Source organism: Melopsittacus undulatus, chromosome 10 (assembly GCF_012275295.1).
Source record: "Melopsittacus undulatus isolate bMelUnd1 chromosome 10, bMelUnd1.mat.Z, whole genome shotgun sequence".
Taxonomy (NCBI): Eukaryota; Metazoa; Chordata; class Aves; order Psittaciformes; family Psittaculidae; genus Melopsittacus; species Melopsittacus undulatus.
Window position 1 is genome coordinate 16,112,375 of NC_047536.1, and position 23,249 is coordinate 16,135,623.

At 44.4% G+C, this 23,249-nt stretch overlaps 2 protein-coding genes across 5 annotated transcripts in view; one reads left to right on the forward strand and one right to left on the reverse strand.

Annotated features, from left to right (window-relative positions):
- Positions 1 to 819: 819 nt before the first annotated feature.
- Positions 820 to 11,296, forward strand: PKD2L2 (polycystin 2 like 2, transient receptor potential cation channel). The gene is made up of 14 exons (XM_031047444.2): positions 820 to 949; positions 1,272 to 1,373; positions 1,587 to 1,711; positions 2,943 to 3,196; positions 3,938 to 4,159; positions 4,653 to 4,881; positions 5,404 to 5,574; positions 6,955 to 7,136; positions 8,224 to 8,344; positions 8,736 to 8,837; positions 9,650 to 9,729; positions 9,825 to 9,873; positions 10,634 to 10,755; positions 11,182 to 11,296. Exons 1-14 carry the CDS (start codon positions 820 to 822, stop codon positions 11,294 to 11,296), a joined length of 2,004 nt encoding a protein of 667 aa, XP_030903304.2.
- Positions 11,297 to 14,020: 2,724 nt separating this feature from the next.
- Positions 14,021 to 23,249, reverse strand: part of FAM13B (family with sequence similarity 13 member B) — a 51,244-nt gene continuing 42,015 nt past the window's right edge. For 3 of the 4 annotated variants that reach the window (XM_005147237.4, XM_031047357.2, XM_031047358.2), the window contains 5 exons: positions 22,592 to 22,687; positions 18,185 to 18,268; positions 17,917 to 18,089; positions 17,408 to 17,509; positions 14,021 to 16,382 (listed from right to left, as the gene is read on the reverse strand). In XM_005147237.4, the coding sequence (XP_005147294.2) occupies positions 16,259 to 16,382; positions 17,408 to 17,509; positions 17,917 to 18,089; positions 18,185 to 18,268; positions 22,592 to 22,687 (579 nt within the window). In that variant the 3' untranslated portion in view covers positions 14,021 to 16,258. The remainder of the gene's footprint in view (positions 16,383 to 17,407; positions 17,510 to 17,916; positions 18,090 to 18,184; positions 18,269 to 22,591; positions 22,688 to 23,249) is intronic. The other variant, XM_031047360.2, reaches the window with a different exon arrangement.

Genomic DNA, 23,249 nt, shown 5'->3' on the forward strand with positions numbered 1-23,249 from the left:
TACGTTTTCCCTCCTCGCCCATTTAATCAAGGCTGTGACTTACCTGACTGCTGACTCTCAACAAGCTATTGCTCTGAATCATGCAAAGGGTTTGTGTGGTGCTGTTCACAGCCACCTTGCTCGGAATAATAACAATAAATGCCCTGAAATGGGATTTTGCACAGTCCAACAAACCTGATCTCTGAAGATTTTTCCGTTGTACTTCCTAAAAGGAAACGTACGAGGGTGGAACGAGCTCTGGGGGTTGCACAGCAACGCTGCTGCTTGTCAGCAAACACCGCAGCATCTTCCCGCTTGGAAAAAGTCAAGCCTCAGCTTTCCCCCAACACTGTGGTGCCATTAAATAAACCCCCAGCTCTGAACAGTACAACGCTGGCTATTAAACCCCTAACAGAACCCAGCAGCTCTATCCTCATCCTTCCCCTCTGGGCTGCCTGAGCAATGAAACGCACTGAAGTAAGTCCTCTGGTGGGTCTGAGCTGCTCAAACAGATTGATACCCCATTACCCGTATGCTTCTTGTGAACACAAAGATGCTGCATTGCTTGGACCAGAGCACGGCATCAGTGCTGAGCACCAGCAGCATCCCCGGGCTCCTGGCTGGGACCTGCACCTCGGCGCTGCATTGCCAGACATGTAAACGCAGATCTCCCGTGCTCCCTGCGCTCGGCGCCGTTTAACCGGACACAGCCCCCTCAACCCACCGGTTACTGCGGCCCGCCGGGCGCGGGCTCTCCCTGACACCGCTGTCTGCAGGACGGCCCCGAACCCAACCACGGCAACGCCGACAGTGGCCCCCGAAGGGCGGCAGGGCCGGGGAATGCTCTCCCTGCCGCACGTTGGGGTTCACCCCGGGGAGCTCCGGGAGCCGGCCCAGCCCGGCCCGGCCGCCATGGAGCCCACAGCAGCGGCGCAGCTGCCAGCGGTGGGCCACAGGCTGACCGGCCACGGTGCGTCAGGCGGCCCCGCTGCCCCAGCCCCGGCCCCGCTGCCCCCAGCCCCGGCCCCGCTGCCCCCAGCCCCGGCCCCGCTGCCCCAGCCCCGGCCCCGCTGCCCCCAGCCCCGGCCCCGCTGCCCCCAGCCCCGGCCCCGCTGCCCCCAGCCCCGGCTCCACTGCCCCCAGGCCCGGTCCCGCTGCCCCCAGCCCCGGCCCCGCTGCCCCCAGGCCCGGCCCCGCTGCCCCCAGGCCCGGCCCCGCTCCCTTCCCCTCAGGGCTGGGCCGCGGCCTGAGGGCCCCGTACCCTGACCGGGCTCTGCCCTTTCCCCAAGCAGGCGCCCCAAAGGGCCGGGAGAGCGGCACCAGCGAGCAGGAGCTGAAGGCCATGCTGCAGGAGCTGGTCATCTACGGCATATTCCTTACAGACCTCTGTATACGTAAGTCATCAAACGGCTTGAGCCCTGCTGACAAGTCCCTGCCGGGTGAGCGCTGCCTCTTCCCGTATCCCCTTTATCCACCCCAAAGCATCGCTTCAAGCTGGTTACCTTTCTCTATCAGGTTGACCTAGGGACAAGCAAAGCGAGGTTAGAAGCTGTTGTCATGCTCTGATTTTAGCCTGTGAGCATCCTCTCTTTGCCCCTTCTTCCCAGTGGCCGTTGGCATGGTGAGCATAGACATGTACCACCTGAACACAGTCATGTCCCATCTCTTCATGGAGCCCGCTGGGGGCCAGGATGGTTTTGGGACCATTCGGAGCAAAGCTGACTTCTGGAAGGTAAGGCTTTTGTTATAGACAAGTGAGGAATCTCCTAGTGTGAATTCGGAGCAATACAAGGCTCACGGAACTCAATGAACTTAAGGTCCTTTCCAACCCTAAGTGTTCTGTGCTTCTCCTAAAGGGTGTGTGCTAGATGTTGTGCTTTCAGCACAAGAAAGGCAAATAACTCATTAAAATGCATTTGGATGGGGTACAAACACACACGAATACTGATACTTCTGATCAATCAGTTGAGGAAAACAATAGCCCAGTTAATTGCTGCGTTATGTTCTCAATGAAGCTTGAAAAGAGCTTCAGGAAAACCAGATTTGGGGTTTACAGCTCCCAGCTGTTAAAACCAATCCAAGACCACCTCGGCTCGCCTGGTTTGCTGTTTACATTACCCTGTATTTCAGTGACAGTTGCCAGACATTTGTCTCTGTTTTCACTGCTAGGTGGAGGACCTCCGAAAATGAGCAGCATTGCCCAGCTACCAGCAGGAGGCAAAGTTTCTCATCCTACTCTTACAAATGGAAAAGCCTGGCTAAAACAATTTGCTGGGAAGATTGCACTCCCTATCTTAGCATGGTGTCTGTAATTGCCAGTCCATCAAATAGGGAGACTTTGCTATTACAGTGCATGGGCTGATGTACTAGGCATGGTTGTAAATGCGTGTTCAGATGGTCCCAAACCATGAGGGCATGTTGTTTTGCACTCAGAATAATACTCCCCCCAAACTGAATGCTCTTTATCGGCATCTAAGAAACACCCAGAAAAAGAGGGATTGTTTTCTTCCCCACCTTCACAAATAAATACATTCAGATGATGAAAACCCTAATCAGAAATGTACCCCAAACCAGATCTGTCAGAGATTAAGATAACCGATAGATTTTGTTAAAACAACATACAGTGTTTGTGTTTAAACATACTTGTTTAGAATTCAGGAGAATTCTGAAGAGATGTTACAGTCTTACCCTGAATAATCCCATTGCACATCCCTGATAGAATTGCATAGGGAACAGAATTGACTCATAGCAAAAAGATGTAAATATATCGTATGTGTAAGACAGTACATCGGTGGGAGTTGTTTGTATCTAGCTTAGACTCTAGCTATAAAGTAACCTGGGAACCCTGTATTTGTGATTATTAGAAATAATATCAGAGATATCAGAGATTTGTATGCTAAAGAGAGGGGCAATAGTGGTATTTACATCTTCTTCTGAAACCTTAACCTCACTTGTATGTGCAGTTTGCACAGGGACCACTGTTGGATGGACTCTACTGGGACAAATGGTACAACAACAAAACGTTACCCTTCCAGAACTACAGCCATATTTACTATGAGAACTTACTGTTAGGAGCAGTCCAGGTTCGCCAGCTGAAAGTGCACAACAACACATGCTTCATCTACCCCTATTTCCATAGCTTTTTAGATGACTGTTATAGTGAGTACAGCCGTCAAGCTGAAGACAGGTCTGACGATGCTCTAAGGAATGAATCTGAGTAAGTCATCCTGCTCCAGCACAGAAATGCTTTTGGAAACCTAACCAAAGCCTTAATGCCACTACTGTTCACTCAGTCACAACTGTGCATGCAGTTAACTGAGTTTTTCCTCATGGTTACATTGTGATAAATCATGGATTTGCTTTTGTGCCAACATTATGGATGGGAATTTAGCATGGGAAATCTAGAGCGGATAGACAGGAAGAACTGGAAACAGCAAACCCAGTTCAGCAGAAGCACATGCTAGTGGGTCTATCTCCATTAACATCTCTGGAGAAATGCTCAATTATATGAGGCTTGAATTTAAATCCCATGTTTATAAATTGGAATCATGCTAAAATGCTCTGAAAACAGAGCCAAAAGGCCTACTTCACACACTTCCTTTAGCATGAATTTAACACAATGAAAGAACCTGTGAATATGCCACAGGAACAAAGAATTATGGAAACCAGGGATACTCCATTTGCCTATAAAGGTTTTAAGGTAATGAACTGTCTGGCCCACATTGGGCAAAATCCAGATTCATAACCAATTGCTGTTTTGTGAATGCACTGAGCAGCTAAATATAATGTATCTTAAGGCCATACTCTTTATGTAAAGAAATGCATTATTTAAAGGTCTGGCTTAACTGGTCAGTCATGGATGCAGAACACAAGAACTAGCAAGCATTGTATAAAATAAAAGGTGAAGCTTACTTCAGTCTGGGTTCCATAAGTGCTTTGTTTTCCCATTTCTGACCAGATGGAAATACACCCCAGCTGATTCGTTTACCCCATGGTACTTTGGAAGTATGGGCTTGTACAGTGGTGGAGGGTATTTGTTCACCTTACCTAAATTGAAGCAGGAGAGCATAGAGAAGTTGGCATCTCTGAAGCAGAATAACTGGCTCACTAGAGGAACCAGAGTTGTATTTATCGACTTCTCAACATACAATGCTAACCTAAACCTCTTCTGTATAGTGAGGTGAGTTCTTACCTTTACTACACGTGAAGTCCAGTTTACTGAGAAATGGTGCTTTCATAAGGACACAAGAGAAGGCTAGTCACCTCAGGCATATGCAGCCACGTTCCTCAGGTAGTAGCTGGCAAGACAGTAATCCATTAAGAATGCAGAAGTGGAGGGAGCAGACTCAGATCCTTCCTTTCCATGTTTTTTTGTAGTAGAGGGTATCTGGTCCATACAGCTGGTTGCTGCTGTCAGTTGGAAGGGATTTCATAGCCTTTTGAAAGGTCAGAGACTGGATTAGTAGTCCTGTTGTCAGCTAAGGGGAGGGAAAAGACTTGGGATACAGAGAACATTTGCTCTGCTGCGAAACAGTGTCTTACAAGAACACCGTAGAGATGTAGGAGTTCCAGCAAGGTATTATGAATATAGTAATGATTAGTACTAGAAAATAAAGGGCTGAGATGATGTAAAGGGATGGTAACTAACACCAGTCCCCAATATTTTTTTTCAGGTTGGTGGTAGAGTTCCCTGCCACCGGTGGTGCTTTCACCTCTATACATATCTACTCTGTGAAGCTCCTCAGATACATCACACGTTATGATTACTTTGTGGCTTCTTGTGAAATCATCTTTTGCCTCTTCATCATTACATTTATAATCCAGGAAGCTATAAAAATAGTGAAACTGAAAAGGGAATATTTCAGAAGTGGTTGGAGCTGGCTGGATTTGATGCTGCTGATGGTGAGCTACCCCTTGACTTTCACCTCCATGCTTGCCAGTGTAGGCTTTCACTGCATAGACAGCCAACGAGCCAAATACCCCAAATCTGTGTCGGGTTTGAGTCAGTCACCCACTGTTCTGCACTGAAGAGGCCACATGGCCCACCATGGTTCAACACATTGAACTCTTCTAGCTTTGCTGGTAGCTTGCTGCGGCTCCACATCCTTCATACTTGCTATCCACCTTGGTTTTTGAGCCCTAATCTTTGCAGAACAGGGAAGCAGTAGCATGTAACAGAGCTAACACAGTAAATTAGAACGTATGCAGCATATTAAATACCACAAGGCCAGAATTATCACAATACCATTACAATTGGTTTGGGCAATAAAGTCTTGTATGTATGGATTACGACCAAAAAATCTCAGGTCTTCCAAATCTACCCAAGGGCATGTTGAAATCAAAGCTTTTCCTATGCAAAATGATAGTGTGAAGGAGAAGGCATGTAACTGGACTTGAGTTTCACTGGCTTCTGCTTTCCTTCAGGTATCCAGCCTTGCCATCATCTTCAATATTTACAGCACCGTAAAAGTGTTCCTGCTAATGGACGAGCTGCTGTCTGATGCCAATGTATATCCAGACTTCTATTTCCTTACATTCTGGCAAGTCCTTTACAACAATATGATTGCTGTCAACATTTTATTTGCCTGGATGAAGGTATTGGCTCTTATTCCCTTTTTTGTACATAAGAATCAGCATTTCTAAGCATAGCCTAAGTGTTCACTTGTACCTTTTCATGGGTGAATTGCAAAGGTGGGGCTAAAAGGGAGAATTTTGTTTATGAGATTCCAGAAGAGTTTAAAATTACCTCCTTCTCATAAATATGGTCACACAGATTCCAAGCCCATCTAGAAAGGAATTTTGCACATGGGCAGCTGTCTCCATTGGAGCAGCTGGAAATGACCATGGCCAAACAGCCTCCTCAAACTCAGTATTTTCCTAGACCAAATATGATCCAGGTCACAGCCTGACCTATACAGATGGCATGGTTGTAATAGGTGAAGCTATTCATAGCTTTTGTAGCCAAAAGGAAGGCAAAATGTGTCTGAACTTGATTCAGAAGTGACTTTGTGCCCACCTTTCATTTCATTCTTACAAATAGATTTGCTGATCTCTGGACAGAGTAGCAAAGTGATCCAGGATTAGGAGCTACTTTTGCTCCTAACCAGATGCTCTGGGCCTAAACCAGACCTGTCTGTTTGCTTGCCACTGCCCCATATCTGCTAAACCTTGCTGGCTCTGACTGGGCTCTGCTCCCCTTCCTCTTTACCTAACAAACAGCAGTGACTTGAGTTTGGGAGGCCTCAGTGTTTCCAGTGGCTGGATGAAGCTTCCCAAGGCCCTCTCTGCCCCAATGCATTTATAGAACATCCAGCACAAAGCAGTTATGAAACAGGCAGGGGATGTGCTCACATCTGGTACAGGAGATCACACTTTACAGTCATGTCCCAGGTACCTAACACAGGCCATTGTGAAAGGTCACATCCTTTTAAAATCAACAGGCTTTTGGCCTTCCTCCAAATCCCAGCCCACACAGAAGCTGTTTGGGAGCACTGGCTGTTAACCAGTTCTGTGCACAGCCTTCCTCACTACATCCCTTCTGTACCCCAGCCCCTGCATCACCCTCCCTTCAGACTGTTCAGTCAGTAGCACAGCTGTGTCTATCATTGACTGTCATTGAGCAAGGCTTGTTCAGGACTTGTTTCAGACCCAAAGTAAGAGAGCTCCTTACCAATTCTGCAGACACAGGAGGGTGGAATGGCTTGTGGTCTCCTTGACCAGGGGTCCATAAGTGCTAGAACTGATCACACATATCAGTACTCAGCAAAGACCTAACATGCTGTTAGCTTTAGTATAGACACGTGTTTGCTCTGCAGAATATTCACACACCCAATCCTAATGTGTTTCTAGATACATCCCATTTCTTGGTACAACTTAACCTGTAAAGGATGATTATGGATAACATTCCAGAAATCCTGTTGAGAAATTGCAACGCATTTTGATCCCCCAATAACAATATGTTCTGTTCTCTTGCAGGTACTTAAATATATAAGGTTTAACAAAACAATGGAGCAGCTGTCCTCCACTTTATCTCGCTGTGCCAAAGACATCATTGGTTTTGCCATCATATTCTTCATCGTCTTCTGTGCCTATGCCCAGTTTGGCTATCTGGTCTTTGGGTCACACATTGAAGAGTTTTCCACATTCCAGAAATGCATGTATGTACTTTGTAAACTTTGGGATACAAACTGGTGCAGGTACAAACCACTTTCTGCTAAGCAGAACTTAAGAGTACAGGGCTCCAGCACTTTAGCTTATCTCACAGAGTAAACCCCTTTTTGATTCCCAAAGCCTTCCCATGCTCAGAAAAGGTCATATGTGCATTAAACAATGCAGGGGAGAGCCACAGAAAGGGAAGCTCAGGAGTAGGTCACCCAATGGAGCCATTAATCCCCCCAGCTCTCGACTTTGCCACATGTAACCAGCCCCTGGGTGATGGGGCAAGCCTGGCAGCAGGCTGCCTCTTTCACCCCTTTCAGAAGTAAGGGCATAAAGCCACCCAGCAGACATGCTCAGAGCACAAGCTGAACACATCCAGCTTGCATGGCCAAGAGCCCTGAATCCCATCTATTGGCTCTGCTACTCACAATAGCATCATCATCAGATCAATTCCAGGTACCAGATGGAGCTGGCTTTGATGGTCCTCACACTTCGTAGGGTCTCTAACCTGACACTCTCAGCAAGCCTTGAGTTTTAGCCCATGGCTACGTTTCTCACAATTCAGAGATCTTTAGTGTAGCAGATTGTTTGAAAGTAGCTTTTCATGTAAAATTAAGGCACTTCTAAACCAGAAAACCAGCTTATTTTAGACCTATGTGGGTGTGAGATGGTTTTAAGATGCTGCAATACAGAGAAATAAGTATTTGTCCTCACTAGGAATAAAATCCCCTATAGGGAGCATAGGGACTTACACCTTCTGTGCTAAGAGAAGGTGACGAATCATGAAGCCAGAACAGAAGGGAAATCATTAAAATAAGCCACATGACTTATCCAAAATGAAGGAATTTCCTCACACAAGCACACCAGGACAAATTCCTTTGTACTTTCAAATTCCCAAGTATATGTTAAATGCCCAGTTTATCACTGCTGTACTATCCTGGCTCACCTTTTGATTTCAGTGATGAAGGTAATGGTAAATCAGTCTCAGTTGTATCTATTGCTTTGGGCTTGTTTGTTTGCTTGTGATGCTTACAGTGCTCCTCTTTAGAAGCCAGTCAGCCTCACTCTGGTACTTTTTACTCCCAGCTTCACACAGTTCCGTATTGTGCTGGGAGATTTTGAGTATGAAAACACAGAAGCAGTAAACAGAATCCTTGGACCCATTTACTTCATCTCATTCGTATTCTTTGTGTTCTTCATATTGCTGGTAAGTATGAGCTTAAAAATGCTTATCCTTTTGCATTAGCAGTAGAGAACTATCACGTAGTGCTCTGAGACAGTGGTTTTTCAACCCAAGATGACCCCAGGCTTGTCCTGGCTGCCCCTCAGTACATCTGGGCAGAGACAGCAGTCCTTGATGTTTTCCAGCTCTCCCTTCCTCCAAACTGCCACAAAAGGGGGCTTTTGCACCACAAAACGAGCACATTGAATAACGAGAATAATGTTAGCAGGTAATGTATCTGCATTGGGTGTATCTGCACTCAGAAAAGCTTAAGTCCATTTGTGCCCTAGCATGGAGCGGCCCCCAAACAACAGCCCCAGCATAATACAGATGCAGCTTCCAGAAACAAATGTCTAACTGCATTCTTCCTGTGCAGAACATGTTTTTGGCCATTATAAATAACACCTATTCAGAAGTCAAAGCAGACTATGATGTGATGCCCAGTCACAAACTCCCAATCAGAGACCTCTTTAGACATGTAAGTAAACACTTGTGTAACTACCTCATTTAATTCCAAACAGAAGGGGGAATTCTAAGCTACATCACTAGCAAAGAGCCTGAAACAGCTAGGCCATAACCATGTACGAACACTCAAGTACTGATTTTCCACTTTAAGTAAATGTTTGACAGATGCAGAGGCATCCTTGTATTAAATCCCAAGGAGCTCCTAATGGTAAGAGCAGTGTATGAGTTAGGGTGCAAGGAGCCTACCTTTACTTCACTTTTTTAAAAGCAATATTTAAGAGCAGTCTGGTTTGTGATATGTCCCATCATATTCTTCAGAGCTTACTGTTGCTTTCCTAAATGGAGAAACTAAAGATCTTCTGTGCAGGGGAAAACAAGACATGTAGAAATATGGACCTTTAAAATTCCACAAAGTTCAGACCGTTTTTCTGTGCCAGAAATGAGTATAAAATGGGAGCAAATCTTTTCAATGCAACTTGAAATCATGACCTCAGTCCAACAACATCAACAGCCCAGTTCAGATTCTCCCACCCAAGCTCATTCTCCTACTTACCAGGACAACAGTAAGATTAAACTGAATATGCCTGAAAACAGAAGCTTTTACTGGGTTTGGTTAGCTATTGCCTTCAGGGCTTTCATGACCAATTTGAGCTATGGCAGGGTAAGTTCTCTGAGTTGGGCTAAGGAAACAAAGAAAGCAATAGACTGGTGAGGTTTCTGTTGAACTGCCAAGGCAGCGAGCGTGCTGAGTGTTTGCTCCTTGTGCAAAATGTCTCTGATTAAACACAAGCCATTTAACATTTAACTCTCCTTGTCAATGTCCAGTGTTGTGATAATGCCCTTATCAAGCTCAAGCTGAAGAAACCTGAGGAAGACACACAACCAGAAGCAGAGAAGTTGGAAAGGTAGGAGGACCTCAGCATTGGCTCTTACCCCCTGCACCGAGCATGGACCTGTTCTCACAGCACTTCTGTCTCTTCTCATTTGTTTGAATGACAAGCAAGGAATTACCATCCACTAGAAAGAAGCATGTTTCTAAGAGAGAAAAGGTAGGTTTTATTCTTTCCTGTCTTCTTAGAAACTGATTGTATTTCAGAGGTTGAATAATACAAAAGGAGTCACAGTTGTCCCCACTGTCACTTACAAAAGCTATTTCTCCACAGGATGCTATTTTTAACAACATAGGAATGGGAAAAGCTAGACCTATAAATAAAGAAAAACCCCTAATAATGTGCAACACTTCAAATGGGAGCCTGTTCAGGCAAGGTCATACACTGCAACAGCAGAGCTGGCCATAGGGTGGGATCAGTGTGACTTAGCAACAGTATAAAGTTGTGAGCTGGGCATTTGCCCAAAAGTTAAACAGAAACAGATGTATGGAAAACAAGTTTCACATCAGTTGGTGGGTCATAGGCTGCGTCTACAGTAAGAAGAAAGGTCACTGGAGCTTCCTTTTGTTTTATGAAAGGGCTTCTAATAGTCTTTGGTAGTTCCATATCTGGGGTGAGCCTGTGCAAGTACTTCTAAAACACTTTATAAGCAGTCACTTGCACAAGAGAAGGGGAACCCCCTTGGCTCAGTGTGAACACTACTGCACACACTTGCCATCTCTCTGCACTCCAAAAAGAAATGTGCATTCCTATAGCCTGTCTTTTTGGGAGGGCCAGGAGGAAAATCTACTTTCAGATAGAGTACAAAGCTGGACAGATCTTTTCCTTGCACAAGTGAGTGTGTTACAGGTGTCCCAGTGAGCCATGCTGGCTTTGGCTATGATTGTTATTTCCTTTTAATCCTTCTGCTGTTGAACAGAGCCCTTGGAAGGTATCAGAGCTACAGGCAAAGACAGAAAGGCATCAGATGATTTATCTGTCTGCTCAGAACATGGCCTCGGGCCCAGCTCAGGGCTATGTCACCATTGCAGATTTTCAGCAGTAAGTATGTGTGATATCTTCTTGCACTCTTATTGCCATCCCCCAGCAGTTGCAGCCTTAGCTGAAACCCTCACTGGGTGACAACCTGAGAGACAGAAGACCAACATAAAGTCAGTGATTTTTAAGCTATTTTAAGTCCTTTTATACTGGTTGATAACAGCTGCCCTCAGGGAGGGAAAAAGGAAACAAAAGGATTTAGCAGAGCAGCTTGTAAAGACATTAGTCAAGAATGAGGTGGAACAAGAACACTCTTCTAGAACATCTCCTTATGGCTGCCCAGGGAGAGGGACAGAGACCCTGTGTTTGTGAAATGACATTTCAGGACTTAGATCCTTGGCAGCTGACCCAAGTGAGCAAAAAGGCTGCAACTGCAAGCTGAAGAGTAGCATAATCTCAAGGGTATGTGGCTGTGTTTGTGTGTTCTAGGCTCGTGAATTACACAGCTGAACTGGGGAAGGAACTCAACACCACCAATGCAAGACTCAGGAGGATCATAAGAAACATGCAACATCAGGATGCTGCAGGCAAGCCAACACACTGAAACACTTGGTTGCTCAGCTGGTGACAGAGATGGCCCCAACTCATCCCAGTTTGAATACATCCAAAGGTCCCACCCTCTTTATTGTGTTCTATTTCTGGCTAAAAGAAGCAGGAATGTTATTAAAGGTATTATTAAAAAATAACCATTATTACTTCTGGGTCTCTTCTCTGAGAGCTTCAGGTGCTGCTTCCTGAGAACTGAGCAGCCTTGCTGGAGTTCTGGTGGGCATCTCTATGGGTACCCATACAGCACTGATTCCTATGCCTTGTCTGGGGGCTGCTGTGAGACACAGATGTGTAACCAGAAGGGCAGATCACCAGCCATGGTGACATACTGGGTATACTCCACAGCCTCCTCTCACTCTCTGGCCCTATGTAATGCAGTGCAATCCTCAGTCACCAAGCACAGTCCACCACACAGTGCATCTGCTGCCAAGGTTAACACTTGTTTCCCAGCAATCCTTGTTGCAGGCTTCCAGAACAGGTTTCTGATGCCTTCAGAGGAAACAAAATTCTTCTTTCAGGTAACAAATCTTATATTGTGAACCACTAGAGGGCCCTTTGCTTCACCCTTGCACCAGCCTCAATGTTCCAAACATCCTCTTTATTCCCAAATCCATATATACTCGTTGCCTTAGAGACAAGGTTTTATGTTGTGGCCAGAAGCTCTCTACTCCTATGTAATCACTAATACTTGTTCATTGCTGGGACTCTGCCACAGGAGGAAATATAGCACATTTACAAAAGCCACCTGAATGCGCCATGAGAAAACCAGGCTGCAACATCCCACCTGCACCACACAGTCCCTGCCCTGGGACCTTCTGCTGCTGTATGTCCCAATGTGCAACCTCCAGCCTCCAAAGTATCCTGAATCATCCATTCTACATGGATTTATAGTACTGTAAAGCTTTATGTCCTGCAGAGCACTATTGGGGTACTACATGATCTCAGGTCTCTCTGTACCCAACCACAGCATGGAGGAGCTCTGTCCTGAAGGGAGCAGATGGGTGCTTGAGGCACCCAGAGATCACTCCAGCCCAGTGGCACAGCATAGTCATGCACTGGGTTTGCCCCTCAGGGTTCACTGATTTTGCATTTTACTCTCCTGGCAAAGCCAAGCCATCCTCTCTCTTTAGAAGTAAAACACCCCTTTCCCTTCACTGCCCAAAGGTTCTTGTTGCCATGCAGTATCCCAGGACACTTGTCCCAGGAAAACAGATCATGACCTGTGTTACTTGGTCACTCAATAGTCTGATGGGCAGGAAAGCAGACACATTGCACCTTTGATAGCTCCAACCTTTCCTCCACTTGGCAACCCCTTGTACAGAGAAGTCTCAAGCCCTTTAAACACAGTTACTTACGCAGAGCTTCCTAGAGAAGCTTTCCAGCACTCATCAGCTTTGCTCTATTCCTCTGAGGCATAGGAAAGCCTTACTTTTCCCAGCAAGCTCCTTGCCTTGCAGTAACATAATGGCTTAAGCAAACTTGTTAAAAGAGGTAAAGCTTGAAATACTATTGATTTGTGTTGTCTCAGAACTGGCTCTTCAGCACAAAAGATCTGTCCCAGTATCACTGAGCTTTTTGCACCGTCAAAAATAGCCATTTCTCCTCTAATAGTGTTCAACACAGGGTTATTCTTCTTCATGAGAATATTCTTAGTTCCTTGCACTTGGGATTTGAAGCAGTTCCCACTAAACCATTACTTGAAGGATTTTTGTCTTCTCATTAGCACCCTGATCAGAGCAAGTTTTGTTGAATAAATAAGGAAAAAATAGGAGGAAATAGGGAAAACGGATTGGAAAACACATTTAAGCCAGTGTGCAAAGCATTTGTGCTTTCTTTCCACCCATCTCTGGAGGAAAGCCATTGATGCCCTGAAGAACATACTGTAGCTGCCTTCTGTCTCCTCTCCCTCATTTGCTCCCTCCGTCTCCTAGTTGTTTTTCTTGTTCCCATTTACTTGCACTGCCACACAACCAGAGTCTTCACCTTCAGTTCTCCTGCTTCTGCCAGGCCTTAGGCTGAAGAAAGGTGGATTCCCACAAAATACAACAGATGAGTCAGTTCAAAAGCCCCGAATTGTTTTTCATATGAACTGACATCAACAAACCATGAAAATAAACACCTATTTGGTCCAGAGGAAAAGCATCTTCTTGTGTTTACAGCAGTGTGTGCAGTAACAGGGCTTCCTGGCCACAAACACAACTGCTGCAATGCTGATTTTAGGGCAAAGGGATTGTTCTGGATTCAGAGACACAACCAAATACTGCTCAGCAGTAGACGTGTGCTCATTGGCAGTGAATTCATTAGCCCAGTAATGGCTGAACTGGCTCTATGCCCCATCTTCTTCCATATTGCTACTGTTGGAGCAGGAATGAGAAAGACTCACAGTTTGCTGCCACATCACCACACAGCAGGCTGGCATTTAGCAGGAACTGAAGCCCACATGCACCACGAGCCACGGTGTCAGTTTGGGAGCTCATCTGGTCACTTCCCTGCTGTCTCTGCTGAGAGGCACCTCTGAACAGGTAAAGTAAGGCTTAAACTGCTGTAGCTTCACCAAGAGATGTCTCAGCACTGAGCCCCCACCAGCATGCGTGGCTCGGCTGGCAGGACCTGCCTCAGCAGCACCCTGAAACTACAAACAGGTACAGGAAAGGTGAAGGACTCACACTCGTTCTGAAGACAGGCAGTGGAGGAGAAAGCATGATAAGAAACAAAGATATATGACAATAAAGGTTAAGGTACTTTTATTATAAAAGTCTATACAATGAGTACCAGACATAGCAATGCAATTATATCTGGTTTAGTTATATATATTCCATACCTATATATCCATATAGATATATAGCATTTTGTTTTTACCAAATTAAACCTGTTATATCACAAAATGCCTAGTTCTACCATTTATTTATTGCTCAACAAGGATGGCACAAAACACACTCAGCATAACTGTTGCCATGCTTATCTACTATACTGAATAAACAGCCAAACACTGCATAACAAACACAAAGCAGCTGTTAATTCTGAATTGGAACCAGTCTGATCACTCACTCACTTATAAAAATATTGGAATCATATAGATTTAAGCATTATAAAGGAGGAATATATTATTTAAAACATTTAAATAGTGCATATTGACATTTTGCATGTGGTATATAAAACACAAACATTCATGTACAACACTATACAGTACACATTAGTTTCAATGTTTGGATACACCCGTGTCTGCAGACTGATAGAAAAGTAACTGAAGTGTACATTGCACAATGGAACTGAATGAAATTGAGAAATGGTCTCAAGACTAGTTTAACCTCATCACTCTCTAAGGTCCCAGATCATTTTGCAGTTAAAAAATACACAAACCAAAGGCATATCATCAGTGCTCAATAGTTTTAGTGCTTTTTTTTTTGCTGAATTCCAAAATTCCATGCCTACAAGCAGAGGAAAAGAAAACAAGAAGTATTCTACAGTACACAGATGAAATCTGAGCACTAAAATTCCTACTTCCAACCTATTTCATATGGTTCACGACAGAACAGCAAGTCTATGAGGTTACATGCTAGCCATTTCTTCTCTGGGGTGAGGAAGTTCATTTTTGGTCTTTCAGAAAGCAGTGTGAATAATAGCTACATTGACATTAGCCAGTCCTAAAAACATGCAGTGAGAGCAGGTGCATGCAAAACGTGGCCACAATCAAACCCATACACTGAAGGAAAAAGAAAATGAACTGAGAAAAGCACCAGTTAAAAAAATCAGCATTTAGGGTTTTTTTTTTGCCAGATCCAAAACCAGCTGCTGATGGCTGTTGCGGAGCATAAAGCTAGTAGCTAAATCATCATTCAGCACAGCAGATGTGATACTTAAAAACATTTAGTTTCAACTCTGAAGCTAAATCATGCAAGGCCCATAAACTGTTTTGCTTACATCGTAAGGGTTAGGTAACTTAGTTTTATTCTCCAACTGTAAAACAAACCTGTGAGAAACAGCAGCCACTTTTTCACTCAAACCCAACAGTTCACCCTGTGGTGCACATTCACTACACTGATTTTAGCCCTTGATACCACAACTTAGTTCAGGTACAGTGGAATTTTAACTGTCCTAAGGCAGCTCTTTCCTGCTGGAGTGCCATCAGATTTCCCATGCACTGCAATGTTCCTTATGCTCCTCATATCTTCTCAAAGTGGAGATGCAGTATCCAATTCAGACAAAACACTATGTCACCACTAGTTGAGAAACAATAACCCATAAAATGAGAACATGAACAACAGCAATGTAAGTCCTGTAGGCAGCGTGTGATATAACTTGACAGTTTTCCAAGTTTTAAAAGACACTAAAGAAGGTCACTTTCTGGTTTGTCCACTGTCATCTTTATCAAGGAGGAAACGTGACCACTACTGAGCAAAATCCATTAGATGTTAATTATTACTGTGTTATGGGTGCAATTTAGAAAACCAAAGCTTAAAGTTGTTCCACAGCAGTCCTTTGGAAATGGAATTTCAGTCTGTTTTTTTAAAGTTCCAAGGAAAAAGAGCAGTATGTTTAATTTGCTGACGTTTCCCCTTCCCCCCCCACCCCCAAATAAAAAATAGTTCAGTGTAGCATTATGGTATTAAGAATTTCTTCAAGAATGCAAAAAGTTGGTAATAACAAAAGTCTCACAGTTCTTGAATGCTAAAAAAACCCAAAGCTATGGTGGTTTTGGAATAAGATGGATGCATCTGTTAGACAAAATTCTGCTGGAAACTGTGTTTGCTAAAGTTGGATAGAGCAGTCTCAGACTTAGAAACCTTACTTGCTCTCTAGACAGGACTTACCCTTCAAACACCTTAGAGTGGCACCACAATAAAGTGCACAAACTGGATTCTTTCAACAGTGCATGACAAATGAACACAAGCACCCAATAAGTACAGTGGTAGTATATGGAAACATCATGTTATTCAATGGGTTGGAGGAATATAAGTTAAATTGATTTTGAAGAATCTTGTTTGCTGATAAGGACTTCTAACAGCCTAAGTTTGGCTTTGAGTTTCTTGTACTCCCTGTACTCATCCAGCATTGGGACCCGATCTTCTTTCTGTACGTTCCTGCAAAAAGAAGCAGGCTTGAGTGGCAAGAAAACCCTCCACACTGCAGCAAGCAAACACAACAGCAGTTACATGCAGTTATCTTGGGGAAGATAAAGACATTTTTGACAGCTTGTTCACCAGTAATAGACACAATGCATTTTAGTTAAACTTGCCGTCACCTACGGAACTGACTACAAAACCCAGTAGCACTTATTCAGCACTGTTTAGGAATCGTTCTTTAAAGTTCTTCTTGAGATTTGATTAACAGGATATGAACACTTTCATTCCAGATCCTGTGTATACACTGCAGGAAAATAGAGGTAAATTTCAACTGATCTACATTTTCACTGTATGGAGACTGACTCACAAATCGACAGCAGAGGATTATTCTTGTTTAACACTGAATTATAAAACATATTAATCTGACTTACTTTAAACCAACCCTTCCTTATTAACCTCATTATTTGCCATTAAAGTCAAATGGAGTTATGTTCCAAATGCATTAAGTGCATGATGAAGCCACTCCAGTGGAATTTGTGTGACCAGTGGTTCAGGAGTTTAGTTATGGAGAAATACAGTAGAAAGTGCAGTTAAGTGAGAATGTCTGCTAGTTAAGGATAAAAATTATACACCCCTTTACTGGTAAAGCAAATATCCTACTAGAATAAAGGACAACCAGGCAAAATGCCCTGCCTTGGGTTAGGAATAGAAGGATAATCTGGGGGGGTTATATGAAAAAATACTTTTTTTATAAATATTTTTAAATGTTGTTTTTTTAAATGGAAAACCCTCACATCTTTGTTTTTGTTCTTGTGCTTTACAAACTGTAACAGAGGAAACTAAACTCAGGAACAAGCTTCCTCCGCTATTAAAAATGCACACCAATGTCATCTCGTTCAGTTTATTCATAGCAGAGATTAAACCAGATCAGATTCCACTGGCAACATTCACATAGAAGATTCTGAAATATATTTGGCTACGAAATGAGGCTGCTGCCCAACGTCTGCTTCTGTGCTAAACAAACACTTTTGTGCCCAACACACCTTCCATTCTGCTGATAAAACTCCTCTTCAAATTCTCGTAGTGTCTTGCGTAGCTTCTTTTTCTCAGCTCGGGCTTTCCACAGCTGCTCCAACAATTCAGGCCTGAAAATTCCAAGTGAAAGGAAAAATACTGTTGGCCACAGGATAAGATTCAAATTCTTCAAAGCATGCTCTAAAACAACCGAGCTAGCTGTGTTAGTAATGAACTTGCCTTCCCCATGAGGAATATGCTACCTGTCTGATGGTGAAATACCGAGAACAAACTAGTAGTTAATGAAAGGGTGTAAGTTTTCTGCCATCTACACAGCTGAGGAAGGTTTAGAAGATAATAAACAATACACTGAGTACAAAAAGATCTTAGTCAGACCTGTGTGAACACTCATTCCAGCTAAACACTTCCTGACAAGCCCTGAACATGTCACTTGCTTCTACCCAACATCATATACTCGGTATCGTGACTCTAAGTGCAACTTCTATACTAGAATCAGGAACTTGTTGTTTCCACATACATGGAAGCAGCACGGGTGCTTGACAGCCGAAGGTCCCGGGTCAGTTTCTCTTGACCATCTTCAACATCAGACTCAGAGTTTTCAACTGGGCTTAAAACAGCCTGCGTCTGGACAGCAGTTTTCAGGATATCTGTCAGGTCTGCAGACAAACCATCACTTTCCTCTTCTTCTTCCTGAAAGCCAAAGCAGAAATTCAAACCCAGTATGAAATATTTCAGCTCCTTAGTAAGGTGCTGGGAAGTATTTTTACAATGGGCACTGTACTTACCTTAATTTCTTCAAAAAAATGGGCAGTTTCACCTTCAATAATGGGCTGTAACATCTGCCCCCGCCTCTTGGTTGATGGTGAGCCCTGCAAAAATTGAAGCTGGTTCCATTATGTGTAATTAGACATTAAATGCTGTGTGGGTCAGAATTCTGGTCAAGCCATCTAATACCCAAGAGTATTTCTTCTTTCAGAAGAATACAAGACTGCAAACAAACTTACAGAGTACAAACAAAATAACCTATAACCCTAAAAGCTCAGATGCCCAAAGTATCCTTGACATAGAATCAAACACGGTGGTTTATAAACTACATAATACTCTTTGAATAAAAAAATCACTCCATGTTTTGTAGACAATTCATAAAGTGCAATGATATCTCTGAATTTCATATTTCCTCTTGTCCTTCCAAACCAAACCAAAGGGAGACTATAAAGTTACACAAAGCCAGAGCCAGCTTTTATCTTCTGCCAGGCATATGTTGGGAATAAGACTGCCAGTTTCTTTTCCTAGACCTCTCTGAAGCCCCAACAATTGGAAGTGCTGTGTAAGAGTTACCTATTGCCACCTTCCAGGCAAAACCCTCTGAATTTCAGCCTAAATCAGGTGCCACTGTGCTGCACATGGACTGCCATTAGCTGTCTGTAGCACACACACACATTATGCCCTGCTCTTCCAGTATCCCCAAACAGCAATTCCAACAGATGAACTCTTTGAACAGGAGGACAATGGAACATGAAAGCCACAGAGACAGTGACCTGACAAAACACTTTAGTTTGTGGAAGGTAAATACCTTCTTGCTTCTTTAGACATTTGCATGCAGGCTTCAGCATACATGATTAACATATTGTGATACCAGAAGAGATCTCATGGGAGCAAGCATCATGTAAATCAAAAACCAATTCTTGAAATACCTGGCACTGAATATAATCTATACAGAAGCCGCCTTTGAACTATCCTTGGTAACTAGAGAGCTCAGCATCTCTTACAGGTTTCAAAAGCAGAGGCCTGCAAAAAACACTTTACAGGTAATTCCTAATCTGTGCTGCAGGCAACATGTTACCAACATCTTTCCTGAATTTGAAATCCTATTGGTTGCCTATCAGCCATGCCTTTATCTCACAGACAAACAACAACAAAAAGGAATGACTACAGTATAGTCATAAGACTACTGATAATACAAAATACGTCTCAGCTGAAGAGTCAGACTTGGTGAGAAATGGGATAAAACTCAACTGGTCAAGTACACCACCAATACCTTGTGACTCATCATGAAGAAATGCTTAGGTTAAAAGCAACCTGTGTCAATGTTCCAGAAGGGATTCTGACATAAAACCCTTTTGTCGCGGTTTAAACCAAGTCCCCCAACTCCCGGAGAGTTAGGAAGGAGAATCCAAAGAATGTAGCCCCCACGGATTGAGATAAGAACGGTTTAATTGCTAAGGCATAACACAAACCCCCTACTGCCATTCACTACTACAAATAATAATGATACAGCAAACAGCAAGTGAAAAGAATACAACACCCCACCAGCCACCGACCCATAACTCACTCCACCCTGCCCGGCCGAGCACCATGTGCTCCTTCCTCCATTTTCCTCCACAGCTCCCCCCTCCCGCTTTCTCTTTCCCAGTATGCATCCTGGGCATCACGTGCTATGGTATGGAATACCTCTTTGGCTAGCCTGGGTCAGGTGTCCTGTCTCTCCTTCCTCCCAGACTCCCCCTGGCTGGAAAAAACCTTGAACAAAAACACCCTCAAAACATGCTCAAACCATGACATTATCCACCCCTTATTCCATACCATTCACGTCATGCCCAGATCCCACATTTTCAATACACCATCACTCTTAAGTCCACCCCTCGATCATGAGACATCTCTAAGTTGCATCTCTGGACTGATAGCCTGAAGTATCTGGGCCCACCAAAATCATTCACCGTCCCCTTCAGCAGTTCTACAGCTTGCTGCTGGGGACTCCATACAGCTGCCTTCCACCTCCAATGCTTCCAAAGCACTGGAGGGGCCCAGTGGATCAGATACCCGGCTATACTGTCCCACATGCCCTGCCACTCATGGCTGTCCAGACTTGGGGACAGTCTCCTGGTGCTCCTATATCCTTGTCTAACCCTAGACAAGACCCAAACCTGACTCTGCTTAACTTTTGGGATCAGACAAAATGGCCGTGGGTAGAACACACTCTGTGTGTGTGCCAACATGCCGATCACCATTACAATCAGCAGGCAGGTCCCAAGGGCACCCAAAAGCCATTCAAAACCATCAGAACTCTCAGATGATGCTGCTGCACTTGTCACTGGGGCTGATGTAGCTGCCCTGCTTGCCAGCTCTCCCACCACCAGCTTCTCTTCTCCCGAGTCCAGATCCTCCTCCTCTGCCTTGCTGGGAAGTGCTGTGTAGTCTCCTGCATCCTGCTGGGGGTCGGCGGGCGACTTCCGGGGGACACTCTCGGCCGTCGGAGAGTCGGGAACGGCCGCGGGACTCACCTTCCCCGCTGCGTGATCCCCCTGCTCAGCTACCGCCCTGCTCCGCTCCTCCCCCGCCTGCTCCCGCTGCTCTGCCACAGCCGTTTGGCTCCCCGTGCTGCTCTCCCTGGCAGCCTCAGCTGCCGGCAGCTCCCGGGGCCGCTCCTTCCTGGCTTCACGCAGCTCCACACAGACGACGACGAGGATACGGACAAGGACAGCGAAGAGCAGCGGGACGGCCTGGTACAAGTCCAAGTCCACGGCCACGTCCATCCCCCCCTGCTGCCAGAGCCCCACCGTATTACAAGCCTCCGACACAAACACAAACACATCCAATCCATATACAAAGTACCCGGCAAAATCCCGAAACAGCGAGATCCAGAGAAAAACCTCTAAGAGCCAATAAATCAGCATTGTGACAAGAGACCATAAATCCGCTCAGATCTGTTCTTATCTCAAACCCTCGTGCCCCACGTTGGGCGCCAAAAATGTCGCGGTTTAAACCAAGTCCCCCAACTCCCGGAGAGTTAGGAAGGAGAATCCAAAGAATGTAGCCCCCACGGATTGAGATAAGAACGGTTTAATTGCTAAGGCATAACACAAACCCCCTACTGCCATTCACTACTACAAATAATAATGATACAGCAAACAGCAAGTGAAAAGAATACAACACCCCACCAGCCACCGACCCATAACTCACTCCACCCTGCCCGGCCGAGCACCATGTGCTCCTTCCTCCATTTTCCTCCACAGCTCCCCCCTCCCGCTTTCTCTTTCCCAGTATGCATCCTGGGCATCACGTGCTATGGTATGGAATACCTCTTTGGCTAGCCTGGGTCAGGTGTCCTGTCTCTCCTTCCTCCCAGACTCCCCCTGGCTGGAAAAAACCTTGAACAAAAACACCCTCAAAACATGCTCAAACCATGACACCTTTAAACTGAATTATGACTACAGTGTACACAACATTTTTCTGTAAAAGCCACTACAGGAAAGGAATGATCTTGAATTGGTCTCTTCATCTCAATGTACTTGGGCTTAAAAAGGATAGTTGAGAACAGTCAGAGTCCACATAAACAGCTGCTTAAGTTCCTGCTGAGTAAGTCACTGCCCAGCTACATAAATCTGGTTGAGAGCTGTCTGTATGTAAAGAGATTATCTCACTTCCCTTCCTATGCAGTCCACTCCTTCTAAAAGGGTCAAACAGCTAATATCAAATCTGTTCTGTTGCAAGTCTGGGTCAGCATGCAAGATTCGGATTACAAATCATGAAGAGCAAAGCCAGCCAGCTGGTTGTCATTCCCCAACTGTTTTACAGGTACTATAAACAAGATTACATCAATCTCCTTGCACAGTATAAAAAGTTTTCTTCCTCATCTCTTAAAAGAGCACAGAGAGAGGAAAGAAAAGAACGGAAAGCAAGCTAGAAGGAAATGAAGTGCAAACACAGTGAAAAAGCACAGATGTTGTACAGATGCTGCAGGTGTGATAACATGTCTCACACTGAGGAAGCAGGAATGAATGGAATGGTTGTTAGGGTCATCCTATTACTCATGCCTCTGGTGACAGTACCCTGCAGTACAGGCAAGCTTCACTGCAACTGTTGTTACTATTCTTGGGAGGACTGAAAGTACAGTATGTACCATGGTTCCATACCCAGCACAGGGTACTTGGGAGCATCTCAGCCACACAAGTCAGAACAGCTCATTTACTTCCACCAAGAACCATGTACTTCCTAAGAGCCATCAAGGTCACAGACAGCTTTGAACTGTTCTGCTCTCAGCAGCAAATCAAATGCCTCAAGTACAATGACATCATGATCTTACATCTTCCATAAGAAAGATGTATCTCTGGAACAGTGTTACTAGCTCTTCTAAAGGCAGCCTAGCAGTTCAAGAAGTGGAAAAAAGTAGAAATAGCATTTGTTTTACTCACAAGAATAGGAGTAATGCTTGCTCTAGTTAACATTTGTTTTACAAGTCTGTATCTGTCATAAAGTGGCTTCACAATATGTCTTTCTTCTCTAGTAACCTAAAGGCAGAGAAACCACAGAATTAATTACACCAGTCACTCAATAATATACAAGCAAACACAAAGCGGTCTTGCTTCTCATGCCAGGCCACAGACCTGCCAATTAGGAACATGAAACTAGTTTAAACTGTGTGTATGAAATGGGGCTTGTGCAGATAAAGGGGAAGAAGTTGGTGTTTCCTCCTCCTCTAACTCCCTGTATTTTTCAGGAAGCAGTTTTAAAGACTTCCTAAAAGTTAAGAGGGGCTTCAGTAGAAGCAAACTATCTTTAAAGATGTTTGGCAAAGAGGCAAAAAAGGGACCAAGAACTGGGGGGAAGGCTGTGTGCCTAGCAATGATGATGACTCTAGAGGAATGAGAGGGGGCGGAAAAGAAAGAGATGAAACCATAGAGAGATTTCCTCTGATATCTGCTTTACTCTCAATACTTGGCCACTGTGTACTCTAACATAACAAATCTTAAAGGCTATCCTCAACAGTTATTGACATTTTCTCTCTAAAGGGACTGTAGAAACAGTGCCAATATCCCTAGGACCATTATTCTTCCTTGGTTTTAAGACTGA